At 40.5% G+C, this 19,451-nt stretch overlaps 1 protein-coding gene across 1 annotated transcript in view; it reads right to left on the bottom strand.

Annotated features, from left to right (window-relative positions):
* Positions 1-2,948: 2,948 nt before the first annotated feature.
* sema4d (sema domain, immunoglobulin domain (Ig), transmembrane domain (TM) and short cytoplasmic domain, (semaphorin) 4D) overlaps positions 2,949-19,451 on the bottom strand; it is a 101,638-nt gene continuing 85,135 nt past the window's right edge. The window contains 9 exon segments of the mRNA XM_034192788.1: positions 2,949-6,284; positions 6,286-6,431; positions 6,434-7,162; positions 8,567-8,613; positions 8,731-8,903; positions 11,043-11,155; positions 12,327-12,549; positions 14,904-15,059; positions 15,281-15,457. Coding sequence (XP_034048679.1) covers positions 6,159-6,284; positions 6,286-6,431; positions 6,434-7,162; positions 8,567-8,613; positions 8,731-8,903; positions 11,043-11,155; positions 12,327-12,549; positions 14,904-15,059; positions 15,281-15,457 — 1,890 coding nt within the window. The 3' untranslated portion in view covers positions 2,949-6,158.

The raw sequence follows: 19,451 nt of genomic DNA, 5'->3' as shown, positions 1-19,451 counted from the left end.
TATCGGTGAAATGGGTCTATTGGAGTAAGCAGGTATAGAAAATGAATGAAGGAATAATTACCCTTTTAAACCTTAGTTAGAAAACATCTCAATCCAAAAAGACATTTGATGTGTGGTCAAAGACCAAGAAGAGTTCATTTTCAAAACTTGATGTATAATGTTAAATGTACAGTTTGTAAAGTGTTTGTCTGGATTTTAGATATGAGTTTGCTCATTTCATAGGGACGGTCATGTGGAAAAGTAAGTGTCAAACTGCACAACCTGTGTACCAACATTTGGGAAAATAAATCCAACATATCACATATATTCCACTCATTGTCCTTCACTCAGTGTTAAACTGATTGCACGGCTTCAATTTTGGCATCAAATTATTTGCAAGAGACATTTACAATGTCCCAAAATAAATAAATAAATAAAATTTAAAAAACTTCTTACATGACAACAACCACCAAATCCTTCTACCTCCTACTCAGACCTCAGTGACTACTGAGGCAAGAGAAAAAAGGTGCCTTGATACTTGCACAAATTTGATCTGTGCACTGGTACGCAATCTGCTATGCCAGAGAGTAAACTTGTAAACTGCGTGCAGCTTGTGCAAGCGCGCAAAGAAAATTTTGAAATGTTCAAAATCTCTGTCAAGCATTAATTGTATGAACTTCACATGAAGATTATGTCAACAATTAACAAACGGTGAGTGTCACTGTGAGTCACTGCAATGACGGGATGTTAAATCTATCATAAACATAATTTTACAGATGCCATGAGAAGGAATGAAAATGCAATTGTTTTACTAAGCCATTACAATGTAAATATGACAAAAAAAAAATACCTTTTAGACAACTCCAAATGCGTTCTCCACCTCATGAAGCACACGAGAGAGAAAAAAGCAGCAGCTGCAGAAAATTCTGGAAGCAATTAGAGGTGTTTTTATCAGCCAAACAGAGCAAATGATTAATCTGCTACAAAATAATTATTTTATATAACACAGTGTGCAGCGGCACAAAGCGCAGCATTCAGCGGAACACAGTGGGTCACATTGGCACAACGAATTAAATGCGTGCAAGTGTCAAGGTGCATAAAGTTTTGAGTTTAACTTGCATCAAAACTCAAAAGTTTTTTTTGTACCGAAGAAATGACCTACGCCAAATTTCAAATAAAATTCTGAGAAAAATCACTCGCATGCACAAATATAGCAGCGATAAATGATTTCTGGGAATTATCCGATATGGAGCGTACCGCTATGTTAAAATGGCACGGATGACTACTGACAGCCACCATTAAGGAAACCGTTAACTGAAATGAGCATAAGCAGTCACACATTAGCATAAGCAGACAAGCAGGTATGCTAACCATGTTTACAAATGTTTGTGTTAGCATTTGTCAGTCATCAAACGCTCCATGCCAATGTTAACCATGTCCAATATAAATAATGGTACATTATACATTTGGAATGTTGGTAATTCCCAGAAAACTTTCATCACTGAGTGGACCTACCAAGGCCTTCTCCCATCTTTTTAGCAGCTGCTCGTGCTCTGTGAGTGCACCCCTCCATTGGTTCAAATCCCTGGCTGGAATGTTCTCATCTGCCAAATAACATGATCTTTAATGGGTTAAAGTCGTCACAAATACTACCCGTCACAGGCTTAGCGACAAGAAAATTGTTGACAGCCAATCCTCTGACATCAACACCACTCTGTGGGCATTACTGCCATCATGCTGACAGGTTGCATTTCATTTTCACACTGAACATTTTTTAATTTGCTATTAAATACCAGCATGCCCAAAAATACCTCCAATACTGAGTTGGAGGTCAACCTCAGATATGGCACTTCCTGTGCTGGCCTCAGCAACACAGTGGTAATGGGCGTCCTTGATCAGCGGCTTCTCTTTGAGCCAGCTGCTCACTAGTACCTCCTTCTGGCCCACTGGGCCGTCGGTACTTCCATTATGGGGGTATCCAGAGCATGCCCGTTCATTAGCCAATGAATGTGGACATCACTGGGACCTGAGGGACAGAACGGGACTTTGACCCCGGTGGCGGAGACACTCCACACAGATTTACATTCAAGGTTAACTTGTCTTTGTTTAGGCGTTCATTCTGTTATGTACGTGCCTGAACACTTGAAGTACATGCTTGTCTTACTTCCTGTGTTCATTGTGAGCTGCATTTTACAGTATTGGTGTAAAAGAATCTCCAAATATGTTGACAATAGCTTAACTTATGCATCATTTGACTCTGTCTCCAAAACCTTGTGTACACAATATCTTGACAAAGCCTTTGTCTAGCATGGTGAAACTTGGTACACACGGTTACCTAATCAAAGCTTCCAACATGTGCAATGCTGGGCATTTCAAATGTAACTGTGTCCACCAGGGCAGTCTCCAAATCCTTGTGTACAATATTTTTGTATCTTTACTTTAGGTACAGAAGAACACATCACTAAGACTTTGGACAAGTTAGACATCCGGCATGTTTCAGTTGTAAATGCGGCTGCCAGGCATTCCTAACATAATTTCCACTATCTTGACAAAAACTGTGTATCAAAGTGAAAGCTGTAACAAAAAAAAGTCACTTCAATAAGACCTAGGACAAGTTTGATGTTGGAGACATTTTGATTTCAATTGTGGCCACCAGGAGACTGAGTCACTGAAGCCTAATGTATGAGTTAATGGCACATGAGCTTTGTTTATTAAAGAGTGTTTTTAATCTTAACTAGAGTACTTTAAAGTGGATTCAAAGGTGTTAAATCCATATAAATAAGTTTTGACTGCTGTGAAAAAATGGAAAATCTTCCTCTGTTTGGACTGAACAGGCAATTACCTGTTAATTACCATGAAGAAAATCATTAGCTGTGAGTTCTAATATAATTGTTCGAAATAGTGTTTTTACTTCAACAGCAATCTTCACCGATGAGGCCATTGTGTATACAAAAGAAATCAGGCCAGTCTTGAAAAAGTGAAGATTTATTTAACCTCTCTACCAACAGCTTGAACGCCAGAATCCAACTAGACGTATGTACACCTTCAAAAGTATTTTTTTTCCATATATACAAGTACATTTACACTAGTTTACAGGCACAAAAAACAGATCCAGATGAAATACCAGATACAACACAGTGAGCTTAAAATAATAATTCTGAGAGACATCAATTTGTCACACTTGCGAAAGATCCACTTTAAGAACTGATTCAGGTCAGACGGCAGTTAGACGTTAATGTGCATCACTCCTTAAGTAGAAGGAAAACACCTCACCTACAAACTAATAATTTAATAAAGAAGGCCAGTTTTCCTTTTTTGAAAATCCAGTCGCACCATTTGGCCCCTTGATGAATTGATATCCGCTAGTCAGACAAATCCACACACAGCCTCCAGGTTAGCGTAAGCGGGAAAAATGCTGACATGCAACACAAACGTAAAACGGTGGATGGGGGGGGGGGGGGGGGGGTTAAGAACTCCTGAGGGAGGAGAAATGCAGTTTGGTTGAGAGGTGAGTCAGTGTCACAAACATGACTCACCAAAAGCCAGGCAGAAGAGTAAGAAGGCCTCCTGGGCGTGAACCCCCCAGGCCTGGTCCTTCAGCAGGGGGGGCAACAGTCTCACCTCAGCCTCCGCACCGTGGGAGTGAGCGGAGGAGGAAGAGGAAGAAGAGGAGGAGGAGGAGGATGTGAAGGAAGGGAAGGCAGAACATGAAGTATCGACAGGAGAGTAGGCTGTGAGGGAGGGAGTGACGGAAAGAAAGAGGAAAACAGGAAATCTAAATAAGGGATGACACGCAAAAGGAAAACTAAGGGCTGAGACTTTTAAAAAGTAATAAAATGACAACTATCAGAACTTAACTGGCAAAGAATTCCACAATGTGTGCACCATTTCTCTGCAAACTTAATCAGCGATCAAACTTTTGCGGGAAGCCTTAAGCAACTGCTATTAAATGCCGGATTTTGGTGCACTGACATGCTGTGGCGCTTCCCGACTAACTACAAACTGCATCAAAGAAAACGCTAATCAGCGCCACGCTAACAGTAACTGTGACAAGACTAATCGTGGATGACAAGAGCAGCATTAACTATGATTAAAGAGAGCATATGCCAACAGTGGTTAGCTCATCCTTCGTTCAACGCAAAGTGTTAACAGCGAAATCAGAGATAAATAGCAAACCTGGAAATCAGATTCTGGAAAACTTTAATCACTGAATTTATTTATTTTTAACCGAGGGTCTTATATTTGTACAGATAAATGTCATACTGCATATATGTTCAGATATTGGCCAAAATCCAACAAGTTGAGTAGTAGAGGTTAACACATAAGACAATAAAATTATTAGGAATGCAAACTTCACAAGGCGGGAAAAACAACATTGCAGCTCACGACAAATGTACACCAGACACCAGTCTGGATTTTTCCAGTAATTTTCCGTCACACACGTGTCATGTTCCTGTCTGTATTCTATTCTTTCAACCCTGCATGCCACCTCACTGTGTGACATGCAAACCCACACACTGTGTGCAGGAAATGGAAACAGCGCACGGCAAATTAGGCATTTTTATTCATAAGACGTGGATCGACTCTTCCCTGAGATATAACTGTAAAGATAACGATGCATTCACTCGAACCTCACTTTTTTTTTTTTAAAAGCTGGGAAAAAATATGCAAAAGCTTTGAAGGAGTCACAATGTGCAAAACCAGTTTTTAATCTACATTTTGCACAGTTACATGTGGTTGAGGTTTACTTTTTACTACCTTAGTCGTGCTGAAACAGTGTTAGATACCTAGATCGATAACACATCTGCTATAAAGAAACTGATGGTAATTAACTACTACATTTGTACCATTACTATATGGACATTCTTAAAAGTAACTCAGATTGTTCCACTGCTATTTTGAGCGTACGGTGGATTGTTAATTCCAGGGACGGCTGCTCTGCTCACTGTCAGACGAACTTTGTAAAATCATTTTTCAAAGAAAGGATTTCTGGCAAACAAAGACACAGTCAAAGGTTTGACTATGACTATGTAGAGCTCTAACAATGTTTACACATGACTATGTTTGTAAATAAATGAATTATCCCATAAGGCTGGTTTTTACTTCTGTGATGCTGCATATCTTCACCTCTGGCTAACCCAGAGAAGAGAGTTCCTGCTTTCAAATGAGGCAGTGGGCGTTCTCACTAGGTATGTGCCTCGCCGCCAACTTTAAACGATGTGTTTATCTGATGCACGAAGGAAGAAGCAGACTGGATCAATTTACTGCCGTGGTGGCATGAGCCAAAACAAATATCAAAGCAGGCGTTAAAGCTCATGTGGTTACTTCAAATAATGAGAAATGCTGAGAAATTTCAGCACATAAGAAGCCAAGGTCTATCTTACATCATATGATCCTCCAGGGAGAGATAACATGCTAATTTAAATATAAAGTCACGCAACAGTTTTCAGACTGTGCCACTATGCAGCAGCCACAGAAGTAAAAAACATTTTAAAGTACCAAAAATACAATAATGGTGTGACGATAACAATGAGCAAATTTTGTTCTCAAACAGGTCATTTAGATTTTGCGACGTTTGTAACTTAAGTACGTATCCCGACTCTTCCTGGGACATGCCCATTGAGCTGGTGTAGCTCTGTGCCACACCTCACATGCCCAGCACAGAAGTATTTAATAGAGATCTGAAAACGCTCCCCCCAAACTCCCCCAAAAACATTCTTGACCTCAGTGTCTATGTGGAATTTTGGCTATAAATTTTAGCTTTTTTTTTTTTTTTTTATAAACACATAGTGACATGCATTTGCTTGATGTAAAGGTATACTACATGACCCCTTTAAGAGATTCATTTTCAACAAATTTATGCAAAAACAAACAAAAAAGCAGCACTATTCCAATTTGGAAAACATCACTATAACTTACCAATTTGGTAAACAATGTTTCCAATTTGGAATTTAAGAAATAGCTTTTCTTGCTGGGCTAAGCTGAGAGTGCACAGCTTGACAGCTTCAGTTTGATCATCAAAGGCTCTGAATCACAACAGCAGGAAATAACACTCTGACATGAGCCTTGTAACAACTACAGTGTCACAAGACATCCTTTTTACGTGCAGAACACCGGGGGGCAGGCGCAGCACCAGCATGATCATGCATAGTTTCTGAAAACATATTCTGGCACAAAAGCTAGCAATCATCTGCATCTGCAAACTGGATGGGCTGAGATGTGCAATCCACATCGAAGGGCTTCTCCTGGTTTAGGCTGTCATCCACAAAGCTGTGAGAAGGTATCCTACCATTGCCGCACTCCGTTATCAGTCTCAGTACCCAGTGTCACGGAACGCATGGGTCTGATTTGCGTCACCTGACGTCCGTTTTTGGGTAGGGTAGCTCCTTCAGGTCCAGTTTGTCCGTCGCGGGTGGTATCCATCATATCTGCTTCGCAGGCCCTGTATTCCACTGAGAGGGCTCTTGTGACTCCCCCAACAGGGTGGCTCGTAGCCTCAGGCAGGGAGCTGGAAGGTATTGCATGTAGCAGTTGTACACTACCGCGGTCATGAAAAGAAGGAAGAACAGCAGGAAAAGAAAAAGAAGGGCAACGCTGTTGTTGTGCTGCAAGTATTCAGTGGATGGGTCGCGGCTCTCTGGGCGGGGAGTGGTATTGCTTGGGATAAGGCGCAGTTTGGGCTTGATTTTGATTGTGGTGCTTGGGACCGTAGTTAGTGAGGAGTCAGTTTGGGGTGGTGAAGTGATGGTGGCGGGGGTGATGACTGAAATTAGTGGGGCTCTATCTGTGTTACCATTACCTTCATCTTTATGTGTACCAGAATTCTCCTGATCATTCAGACTAGAGCCAAGGGTAGTAGTTGCGAAGTCCACATGCTGCCGGGGCCTGGGTGGGAGGTACAGAGCCAGTGAGTACCCAGCCAGGAGACGGGTGAAGTTCTTCCCAGCAGCAGGAGCCCATTCCACCGTCCAGCACTCATACAGTCCTTGATCCTCTGGTGCCACGCTGTAAATAAGGAGACCATTTTCGCCTATCAGGTGGAAGCGAGAAGCCTCAGTGAGCACTGAACCGTTGGACTTCCAAATCACCTGGGCTAGGTTGGACTGTACCAGGCATGGCAGCTCAGCAGAGCTCCCCAGTTTTACTCCAACGTGCTGGTAGTCCTTCAGAGATGGACCTGACTCTACAGAGAGGAAACAGTAAGTGCAGTTTAATTACAAGTCATGTGTACCCAAAACACACATCCAGTAGGGAACAGTAATACAGACTTTCACTTAGGAGACTTGGGGATAATGACAAAAATCACACAGGTCATGTATTCATCAGATTAGTAACGTTTCCAAAGTTATCAACATACAGGAAAAAATGTTCATAAAGTCCATAATGCAACATTCCACCGCCCTGCCATACCAAATTGCCTGCATGTCTTATATATTGGTGGCAGTCCACCTTTTGTGATGAAATACCTAAATTAAAAAACTGATCAACTTCTGTATTGAACAGCCCACCATGCCTCATAAAAATTAACTGAAGGTTGATGAAAATGTATGTGAATTAAACAACAGAGTGATAAATACTGGCTAGCATTTATCACCAACAATACAATAACTGAATCAGTTACAGCAACCAATTTTTGTTATTTCTGTCCTGGAGTATTAGTCGCACTGAACAGACTGTTATAGGTGAGGTAAACATGGAATGTAATTAAACATTTGGAAAGTCTTTTGTCAAACATTTGTGGCCTTCCCAGCATAGCCTAGATCTTGCTGACCTGCCATTGCTGTTTTTGTTGTCTCACACAGTCCAAACCAGTGTTGTGTTGAGTAGTTTTAGTTATATTCCCTCTTTTAACACATAGTGTTGTCTTACAGTTTGAGAGCATGGTTTATTAAATGTATGTGCTCTCTGAGACACAAACCATCTCTCTTATTCAGATCATCATCTTGGTTTTGGGTGAATGGCATCCATCTGTGCCAGCGTGCGAATCACTCTACCTAATTCAGGATACAAGAGCAGCTGGTCAAGCGAGCAGGGGGTGCTGTCTTGTGCCTATACATGATAATGCAGTATTTCTTCCATATACAAGCCGTAGGACCTTCCAAACATAAAGTAACATCAAACCTGCAACTTATGGGCTGGAAAATACAGTAGATGACAACAGCACATGTTCTTCTATCTAAAGGCTATAATCCATTTGTCTGATCCAGCGATTCTGTAACGTTGTGGTTAAAATTTTGGACTCTCATTTGGGTACTTCCGAGTTTTGAGTGTGGGTGAAACAATTTTGTTTTAGGTCCATTCACTGTGGCTAAAACGTCTGCACAGACCTGTACGTACAAACAATTTTCATTTAAACTAAGAAAATGTCAGTCCTAGTCAGGAGTGGGTACTGTTACATTTTGGGGAAAATCTGACTAAAGGAGCAGACCCACAACAATTTACATGATTTAAAAAATAAATAAATAAATGTGTGTTTGGGGGTGTGGCACAGATATAGATTCAAATGAGAATCCTTCCAGTTAATGTATGCATTAGCACTGCCCACATTTTACTGATCTCCGTTATATTTGTGCAAGTTGCATCCTACCTGAAGGACACTTGTCTGCATCACCATTCAGGCTCTGGATCAGTCTCCTGGAGGGGAACCAGGCAGATTTAACAACATAAGTGGGCAAAAATGTCTCACTTTTATAATTCTGAATTAGGCCGTGTATGATGATAAAGAGACAACTCAAGGCTGTTGCAAGTTACCCATGTTTTTGTCTTGGAGTATCGAAGATACTGACACAGGCAGTAGTGCGGGGGTCCCAGGCACAGTAGGGGTCTCGTGCCAGGATACAGTCCTCACAGGACATATATTTTTCACAGGAGGAGGTGGGTGACTGGACTACCCCGGAGTCTGAACCAGCATACAGGGATCGGGTCTGTGCAAACAAGAGTATTCAACAAATGTAATAGTATGCACACAGGTGCTTACACACATTTGCAAAGTGTACTTTGAAAAAGTTAGAAGATGCACAAAAGAAGGCCATGTTAATGCACCCTTACCAACAACAACAACCACTCCTAGAAAAAGTTCTACAATACCCCTGTTTGAGAGGAAACAGAGGAAACAGTGGTATTTTTTTTTTTTTATCAATCTGTCGTGCGAAGTTCTCTGAAGCTTCCTGTTGTCTTTCGGCAGTAGACCACACATGCATATACCACTGACACAGAATGAACTCACCACTCAGCCTCAATAAGAGGAGACCAGCGGTGAATTCCCAATTATTATGGACACAGTTGGTGCCGACTTGTTAACAGAAATACAGAAACAGTCATTTCAAGCATTGTGTATATTTAACCTAGTAAGTGTGTACTTGTTTCATGAAGAATGTTGAATGTCTCACTGCCTCATATGCGCTTTTCTGCTTTATGAGCACACAATACACTTTTGTGCAACTGCTCATCTGTATCGCCATCGATGTACTACAGTCATTTCTACATGAAATCAAACATGTTGAATGACAAATGGTATAAAAATGATTGTTTAATGTGAACAACGTCACAGTTTTGTAGACAGATGGCGGCATGGTAACAAAAGAAACAAGGCATCCATGTCCAATACAGCATGAAATGCTGCTGCTGTGATCTGTTTGCTGTGTGATCTGTAAGACTCCACTGGCAGAACGAAGCATAATTATTCACCAGTTTGTTTAGGCATCAGTCTATGTACCAGGGGTGATTGAGAATCACCCCCTCATATATAATTCTAATTATTATTATACACAATATATACATATATATAAAATGGCTGAGTGGATCCTTGTCATTTGATTGGTGCTTTGTATGTCACGTGACGTGTTATTCGTCCCATTAGTGTTGCACTGCATTTAGAGTGCAATTTGGTTCCATTTAGAGTGCAAATTTGATTCCATACGTTTGGTACCATTGCACTCTGCACACACACACAATGCGCAGGCGCGTGCACGCACACACAAACCAAATCCACTGCACTTTAAACCTTCCCGGAGGCTGTTAGGAGGATGTTAGAATGAAAAGCTGGACTATTGTTCACTGTAGTGAGGAAGTACACAGTCTTTTTTTTTTTTTGTGGTAGTACATGCGCACACAAGCGCAGTCCCAGTTGTGTGCGCACACACGCGGGACAACAGCAGTATGATGATTTGACTGAGCTAACTGATGGTGCTAGTTCTTGTAAAACAGACACACACACACACACACACACACACACACACACAAAATCCACTCTGCTGTAAGCCGTCTGGATGCATGAAGAGCTGTTCAGATGAAAAGCTGAAAAGCTGATGTGATTTTTCGCTGGACTGAGGAACTACACAAAGTCTTTTTTTTTTGGAAGCATGAAGTCACTGCACATCATCACCGGACTACACATCACAATTTGGACTCCTATTTAAAGTTCGTGTTGGACTTTAGCAGCAGTGAACACCAAAATGTAAGTCCCTTTTCTGTTGTTTATAAATTAATAAAATATCAAATGACAAGGATCTACTTTAGCCATTATATTCGCCTCGAATAGTATGTTCCAGCTTTCACCTCATGAAATATTCATACCACTGAACTCATAAACATTCATTATTTGTATTATATTCACACACACACACCACAAATTTATCAGCCCCCTATGAAATTTTATGTTTTTTTGTATTTTTTGCTTTTTACAATGTGCTGGGGCTACATAATTAATTTATTTTAGGTTGGCATTTCATGAACTTTAATTTCAGGTGGGCGTTTAACCACCTTTCCTCAAAAACAGGGGATGGGCGGATGCTCAGCCCTGGGCTCTCAGACTCACCAATACAGTAGGTGTGGTGGAGCATTATGATGATAACTATTATCAATAGATCCTTTGTGGTGAATGATGAGTCCAAGATCCCCTGATGGGTCATCTTTGCCTTCAGGTGTTAGGTATTTATATGCATTTCCAAATCACACCACCTGTGGAGCTCAACCTTCTACTTTGGACCATTAGCTACTCAGAAACCTATTAAGAAAACCACACTACTGCTAAAAACACCATTTCCTACAGCAAAGTCACTGACCTGAGATGAGAGGAGTAGATTCTTGATTGGCTCAGAGGTCTTGAGGAGTTGGATCTCCTCCACAGTGTAGACTTCTTCAGCAAAAACCACTGACTTATGTAGAACTCCTTTATCTGGAGATAGAAAGTCAGATGGAGACCACTGTTTAAAATCGTAATGAGGAACAATCACAACCAATGAGAGTCAAAGGTAGAGCAAAGTACCATTATAAATAAGGTACAGGATCTTTGGAAAGTTACAAGTAATCAATTATCAACTCATGTTAATCACATGATGCTCCACCTATGTCATCTCCGTTACTTTACATTAGGAATGGCAAAGTAATTTAGGTCACTGCAGCTCAGGCAGAAAAACCCTGCTGTCCATTAACCAAATTGTTGTTGGTGCAAATTCCAGTTACTCCTTTGATTATTTGTTCTCTTAAAATAAACTACAGAACTGCACTCCATTTACCATAAATGGGAATTAAGAAAAGCATGTGAAATGTGAAATTCACTGGCCAAAAGTTTTGAGGAATTATTGAATTGGGCTAGCTGGATTAAAGCTACATGCCAGTTATGTCCAAAGACATTCCAGAAAGGGCCAAGAAGGGTGCAGGTTTTCTTTGCAGCCGCTGACTCCAGCAGGTGATTTCACTGATTAACATCACTTTGAGCAGACTGGATGAGGAATGTCTTTGGACACCACTGTCTTATGCTAACTATGGATGCAGTTTGGCATTACTGCTGATGCGCTTAATTTTAATATTGACACTAACTGGAACTCATGACCTCAAATGGCAAAGTTAATCAGTTCGTGTTTTCTTTGTTACGGCCTGTCAATATTCAAATGTTCCTCATCAGTGTAAGAATATTTGGCATAAACAACAAAATGCACCACATCCAGAATTCCAGCAATTCACTGAAAACTTTCATCACTGGAAATTTAATCCCCCAACAGCTGCATGTTTTCAACGTTTAACAAAAAATATTATTACAACACCTCTCTTTTCATTGTAAGTACCATTTAACAAGTCCATGGTTATTGTAACCATTTGGTCATTGAGTTGCTATTTGCCAGACTTTGCGATATTTTTACAGATTGATGTGATTTTGCATTTCATACAAAGTGTTGCGTGTATCATCACAACTACATGTATTTCATGTGTACCACTGTAATTCAACTGAGCAGCAGAATGCATTTGCAGATACTCACATTTCTATCATCCCCATCATTTTCAGACTGAAGTGCAAAATTCACATTAAATAAATTCCTAAGTAGTAGCATCAACTGCGCTGTTGTTACCTGTTCCCATGAAGATGACATCATAGATATTCCTGTCCAGAGCCCGGACCTTCTCCACAACAATCTGAGTGTAACTGACATCTTTGGTGATGAGACGAGGCCTGTTGCCGATGGGCAGGACGGAATCTTCCAGCAGAGGATGGTCCTTAACAAACTGGAGTGTCTTGTCTGGCAGGTGGAGGGAACTGCTAATGTTGTTCTGCCGCATGAGGTTGTTCACACACTAGAGCAGGCGAAAAGGCACAAGACACATTGATACCAGAGGAGGTGGATTCACCATTTTATTTTTAAACTGTAAGATTTTATATTCTATTGCAGGAGTTTTAATATCTTTGAAGCCATAAATTTACAAGAAAAAAAACCCTGATATTCTTTGGCATTAAAGTGGCAAACATTCTAAATTCTGTAAAGTAAATTATATTAAAAAAAATGAAATTTGTGGGAAAAAATTTTTTTTTTTTCTAAAATTAAAGCCTCAATCTCATGAGAAACAGTGGGGTTCTCGCTCCATCAGCAACCCAGATTGTTCCACTTTACAATGTTGGATTACAGATACAGATTCTTTGTCATTGTAACAAGTACAGCAAAAGGTAAGGTACAAGCCTTTTGCCGCATTCACACCAGATGCCACGCGAGTGATGGCGGCGACAGGTTGCCATGTAATCCCTATGGAAGGACGCCTTGTGGCACCACAAAAGTTCAAGCTACACAACGGACGCGAATCAAGCGACGTGAATAAAATGATTTGGAGCGATTGGCACGTTTGTGGCACGATACTGCGTTGCATCGCGTCGTCCTCTTCCCCAAGTTGAAAAATCGAAACTTTTTCATTGTCACGCCGCGATGACCAATCAAGGACTGGATATGTAGTGACGTGGAGATGTCTGGAGTTTATACTTGATATGGACATGTCCCGTCTCTGGCAGTCAACCTGTTAGCAGGACTTACGTCCCTTTTTTCACATGTGAGCGCGAACGAATCGTCCGTGAGGATCATTTTATTAACTACACAGACGTATAATAAAACAAATGGTGACTGGTTTATAACACAATTATGACAGAGTAGGAGAGGAGAGAGAGGAACTGCAGCAGCAGCCAGTTTTTTTTCTCTTTGTTTACATATGCGCACGCGAACAGGACAGGAGGTCCTCAAACTGGGTTCTGGAGAGGCGGAAGTACCGCTGAAAGTGGCCATCATCCAGACACAGCTCCTGCAGCAAATGATGAATTTGTGGCGTCCGATGTGAACGCGGCTCAAGCACAGCAACACACCGGGTGATGGCGGCGCGTCCGTCGCCAGGCAAGGGATGCAAATTTGAGGCATCGCGTGGCATCCGGTGTGAACGCGGCATTATAGTGCAAATATAAACCTGAGTAAACCCTACGAAGACTTGAAAGGTCTGGGAAAGAAAATAAAATAAATAGTTTTAACAGAATGAAAAAGGTATGTCCAGGGCACAAATTAAAAAAGAGGGCACCCAGTGATCTTCTTTGCCATTCTGGTAACTCTCTGGAGCTCTTTCCTGTTTGCCCCCGAGCAGCTGGCATATCACGTACAGAGGCGGTATGTGAAGATGCGCTCCGTGGTAGAGCGGTAAAAAGACACAAGCAATGTCTGGTTTATATTATTTTTCCTGAGGATTCTCAGAGGATGAAGTCTTTGATGTGCCTTCTTTACCAAGTGTGCAGTGTTCCTGTCCCACACTGTTGCACCTCCTCATTAAGGTGTGCAGGTGGTATTCTCCGTTTACTCTTGGTGGCTCAGTTTGTTGTCACAGTATTCATCACCCACTACAAGCCCCAGAATTTTTTAAACCAACAATAGCCCCAACATGTCCCTGTAGATTAAAGCCTACAGAAACTGGCATCTTGCAAAAAAAAAAAAAAAAAAAAAAAAAAAAAAATTGACGCTAAAAGTTAGACCATATGACTGTTATTTATTGAAATACAGCAAAATGTCTATAAAGTATGGGAGGCCTGTCAAAAAAAAGTATTTTCTTCGTTTGCTTGTTTATGAAGGTCTTGCAATAAGTATTCAAGCATATGACCTCTGCTTCAAAATCCAACTATGCTTTGAGAAACAATATGACTGCTTCTTGTAATATGATGAACAAGGTTTATAGATTTTTGTTACTGTTTTTGGGGACTGCACACTGTTCTTCTGGCTGTGTTTTCTTTTTTTAATTGATTAATTTATGCTGTCTATGCTGGCATTTGCTGTTGGATGTATATGTGTATGTATGTTTGCATATACAAGGGGTGGGCGTTTAGAAGCTTTGCTTCTGCCCACACCCTTTCGGTCACACATGTTCACTGTTGAATTGTCTTGTTTATCAGTTTTTTGTTGAGTCTGTGTGCCGAATAAATTCATTCATGCAATAAAAAAAAAAAAAAAAAGGTGAAAGTAAGTCACCTGAATTCCTTCATTAATTTTTTCCTTCTCAGTGTCTTGTTCACATGGAGACAATCTTCAAACTAAAATTCACAGCAGGATTTGCAACATCCTATGAAGTTGTCACAACCCCTTATAAAACCTCACATCAGTCTTCATTTAACAAGTTGTGTCTGTGGTGCTTACGGCTCCAGGGCGTGGAGAAGGCGGGATCCCGTTGTAGCGGACCCACTTGGTGTGGGACTGCTCCACTGTGACCTTCTGCATGTACTTGCCCTTAGAAAAGACATCTTCCACAGCTGTCATGTTGTAAGCACATACTGCTGACAACCCACATTCCCCTGATGGTGGAGAAAACAAAAAGGAAGCAAAAGCAGTCAAAGTGTCTCTACCTTACAGTGAGCATCAAGATCAATACTGCTTGTGAACAGTGGAAAAACAACTTTCTGTTGAATGTTATACGCATTTGCTTGGAAAATTTAACTCCACTACTGACACTACATAATGGATTTTCCTGACCCCAATCCCAAACTGATCCCCTGCAGAAATCTTCATGCCACTTACCACTGGGATGTAAAAACGCCATAGATGACTGTTTCTCTCCAGTCGGCTGCCTTCAGAATGAAGACATCATGCACTACGTTGAAAACAAAGTTGAGCTCAGGCATGGAGCACACCAGCTTGGCTTTCAGGAAAGACGTCCATTTCTTCTGCAGAGTCCGCTGCCCCCCGAGGTCGCCCTGAAGCCAGACAGGACAGATACCACTTTTTGGTTTAATGGTGGGCAGTCACTGCATATATATCAAGAGATCCATTACACCTGTCAATCAAGCACTAAAATGATGTGTACAGTAGTGTTCAGAATAATAATAGTGCTGTGTGACTAAAGATTAATCCAGGTTTTGAGTATATTTCTTATTGTTACATGGGAAACAAGGTACCAGAAGATTTAGTAGATTCTCACAAATCCAACAAGATCACGCATTCATGATATGCACACTCTTAAGACTATGAAATTGGGCTATTAGTAAAAAAAAGTAGAAAAGGGGGTGTTCACAATAATAGTAGCATCTGCTGTTGATGCTACAAACTCAAAACTACTATGTTCAAACTGCTCTTTTAGCAATCCTGTGAATCACTAAACTAGTATTTAGTTGTATAACCACAGTTTTTCATGATTTCTTCACATCTGCGAGGCATTAATTTTGGTGGTTTGGAACCAAGATTTTGCTCGTTTACTAGTGTGCTTGGGGTCATTGTCTTGTTGAAACACCCATTTCAAGGGCATGTCCTCTTCAGCATAAGGCAACATGGCCTCTTCAAGTATTTTGACATATCCAAACTGATCCATGATACTTGGTATGCGAAATATAGGCCCAACACCATACAACCCCTGGCAATAATTATGGAATCACCGGCCTCGGAGGATGTTCATTCAGTTGTTTAATTTTGTAGAAAAAAAGCAGATCACAGACATGACACAAAACTAAAGTCATTTCAAATAACAACTTTCTGGCTTTAAGAAACACTAAGAAATCAGGAAAAATAATTGTGGCAGTCAGGAACGGTTACTTTTTTAGACCAAGCAGAGGGAAAAAAATATGGACTCACTCAATTCTGAGGAATAAATTATGGAATCACCCTGTAAATTTTCATCCCCAAAACTAACACCTGCATCAAATCAGATCTGCTCATTAGTCTGCATCTAAAAAGGAGTGATCACACCTTGGAGAGCTGTTGCACCAAGTGGACTGACATGAATCATGGCTCCAACACGAGAGATGTCAACTGTAACAAAGGAGAGGATTATCAAACTCTTAAAAGAGGGTAAATCATCATGCAATGTTGCAAAAGATGTTGGTTGTTCACAGTCAGCTGTGTCTAAACTCTGGACCAAATACAAACAACATGAGAAGGTTGTTAAAGGCAAACATACTGGTAGACCAAGGAAGACATCAAAGCGTCAAGACAGAAAACTTAAAGCAATGTCTCAAAAATCGAAAATGCACAACCAAACAAATGAGGAATGAATGGGAGGAAACTGGAGTCAACGTCTGTGACTGAACTGTAAGAAACTGCCTAAAGGAAATGGGATTTGCATACAGAAAAGCTAAACGAAAGCCATCATTAACACCTAAACAGAAAAAAACAAGGTTACAATGGGCTAAGGAAAAGCAATCGTGGACTGTGGATGACTGGATGAAAGTCATATTCAGTGATGAATCTCGAATCTGCATTGGGCAAGGTGATGATGCTGGAACTTTTGTTTGGTGCCATTCCAATGAGATTTATAAAGATGACTGCCTGAAGAGAACATGTAAATTTCCACAGTCAATGATGATATGGGGCTGCATGTCAGGTAAAGGCACTGGGGAGATGGCTGTCATTACATTATCAATAAATGCACAAGTTTACGTTGATATTTTTGACACTTTTCTTATCCCATCAATTGAAAGGATGTTTGGGGATGATGAAATCATTTTTCAAGATGATAATGCATCTTGCCATAGAGCAAAAACTGTGAAAACATTCCTTGCAAAAAGACACATAGGGTCAATGTCATGGCCTGCAAATGGTCCAGATCTTAATCCAATTGAAAATCTTTGGTGGAAGTTGAAGAAAATGGTCCATGACAAGGCTCCAACCTGCAAAGCTGATCTGGCAACAGCAATCAGAGAAAGTTGGAGCCAGATTGATGAAGAGTACTGTTTGTCACTCATTAAGTCCATGCCTCAGAGACTGCAAGCTGTTATAAAAGCTAGAGGTGGTGCAACAAAATACTAGTGATGTGTTGGAGCGTTCTTTTGTTTTTCATGATTCCATAATTTTTTCCTCAGAATTGAGTGATTCCATATTTTTTTCCCCTCTGCTTGGTCTAAAAAAGTAACTGTTACTGACTGCCACAATTTTTTTCCTGATTTCTTATAGTCTTTCTTAAAGCCAGAAAGTTGCCATTTGAAATGACTTTAGTTTTGTATCATGTCTGTGATCTGCTTTTTTCTTACAAAATTAAACAATTGAATGAACATCCTCCGAGGCCAGTGATTCCATAATTTTTGCCAGGGGTTGTAGTAGGAGAAACATGCCCATATCATGATGTTTGCACCACCATGCTTCACTGTCTTCACTGTGAACTGTGGCTTGAATTCAGAGTTTGGGGGTCGTCTCACAAACTGTCTGCGGCCCTTGGACCCAAAAAGAACAATTTTTACTCTCATCAGTCCACAAAATATTCCTCCATTTCTCTTTAGGCCAGTTGATGTGTTCTTTGGCAAATTGTAACCTCTTCTGCACGTCTTTTATTTAACAGAGGGACTTTGCGGGGGATTCTTGCAAATAAATTAGCTTCACACAGGCGTCTTCTAACTGTCACAGCACTTACAGGTAACTCCAGGCTGTCCTTGATCATCCTGGAGCTGATCAATGGGTGAGCCTTTGCCATTCTGGTTATTCCTCTATCCATTTTGATGGTTGTTTTCCATTTTCTTCCACACGTTTCTGTTTTTTTTTGTCCAATTTAAAAGCACTGGAGATCATTGTAGATGAACAGCCTATAATTTTTTGCACCTGTGTATAAGTTTTCCCGTCTCCAATCAACTATTTAATCAAACTACGCTGTTCTTCTGAACAATGTCTGAACGTCCCATTTTCCTCAGGCTTTCAAAGAGAAAAGCATGTTCAACAGGTGCTGGCTTCATCCTTACATAAGGGACACCTGATTCACACCTGTTTGTTCTACAAAATTGACGAACTCACTGACTATTATTGTGAACACCCCCTTTTCTACTTTTTTTTTTTTTTTTTTTTTTTTTTTTTTTACTAATAGCCCAATTTCATAGCCTTAAGAGTGTGCATATCATGAATGCTTGGTCTTGTTGGATTTGTGAGAATCTACTGAATCTACTGATACCTTGTTTCCCATGTAACAATAAGAAATATACTCAAAACCTGGATTAATCTTATTAGTCACATAGCACTACTATTATTCTGAACACTACTGTATCTACCTTCCGGTGCCAATACCGAAAAGACCCCCCCCCCCCCCCCAAAAAAAATCATGATAAATGCAGCTGGACCAATTTTGTTGCTTTTGATGCTAAAAATCATGGATTTTAATTTGCAGGATGCATATTTGCATGCTCTGTCACAGTAACTGTATCACACCATAACAACATTTAACTTGAAAATATACATACATGCATATTTATACAACCCCTGGCAAAAATTATGGAATCACCGGCCTCGGAGGATGTTCATTCAGTTGTTTAATTTTGTAGAAAAAAAGCAGATCACAGACATGACACAAAACTAAAGTCATTTCAAATGGCAACTTTCTGGCTTTAAGAAACACTATAAGAAATCAAGAAAAAAAGATTGTGGCAGTCAGTAACGGTTACTTTTTCAGACCAAGCAGAGGAAAAAAATATGGAATCACTCAATTCTGAGGAATAAATTATGGAATCACCCTGTAAATTTCCATCCCCCAAACTAACACCTGCATCAAATCAGATCTGCTCGTTGACACTGACCCTATGCCATGACATTGACCCTATGTGTCTTTTTGCAAGGAATGTTTTCACAGTTTTTGCTCTATGGCAAGATGCATTATCATCTTGAAAAATGATTTCATCATCCCCAAACATCCTTTCAATTGTCCAAAATATCAACGTAAACTTGTGCATTTATTGATGATGTAATGACAGCCATCTCCCCAGTGCCTTTACCTGACATGCA

The sequence above is a fragment of the Thalassophryne amazonica genome, chromosome 17 (genome assembly GCF_902500255.1).
Source record: "Thalassophryne amazonica chromosome 17, fThaAma1.1, whole genome shotgun sequence".
NCBI classification, from domain to species: Eukaryota; Metazoa; Chordata; class Actinopteri; order Batrachoidiformes; family Batrachoididae; genus Thalassophryne; species Thalassophryne amazonica.
This window is presented reverse-complemented; position numbering and strand designations above follow the sequence as displayed.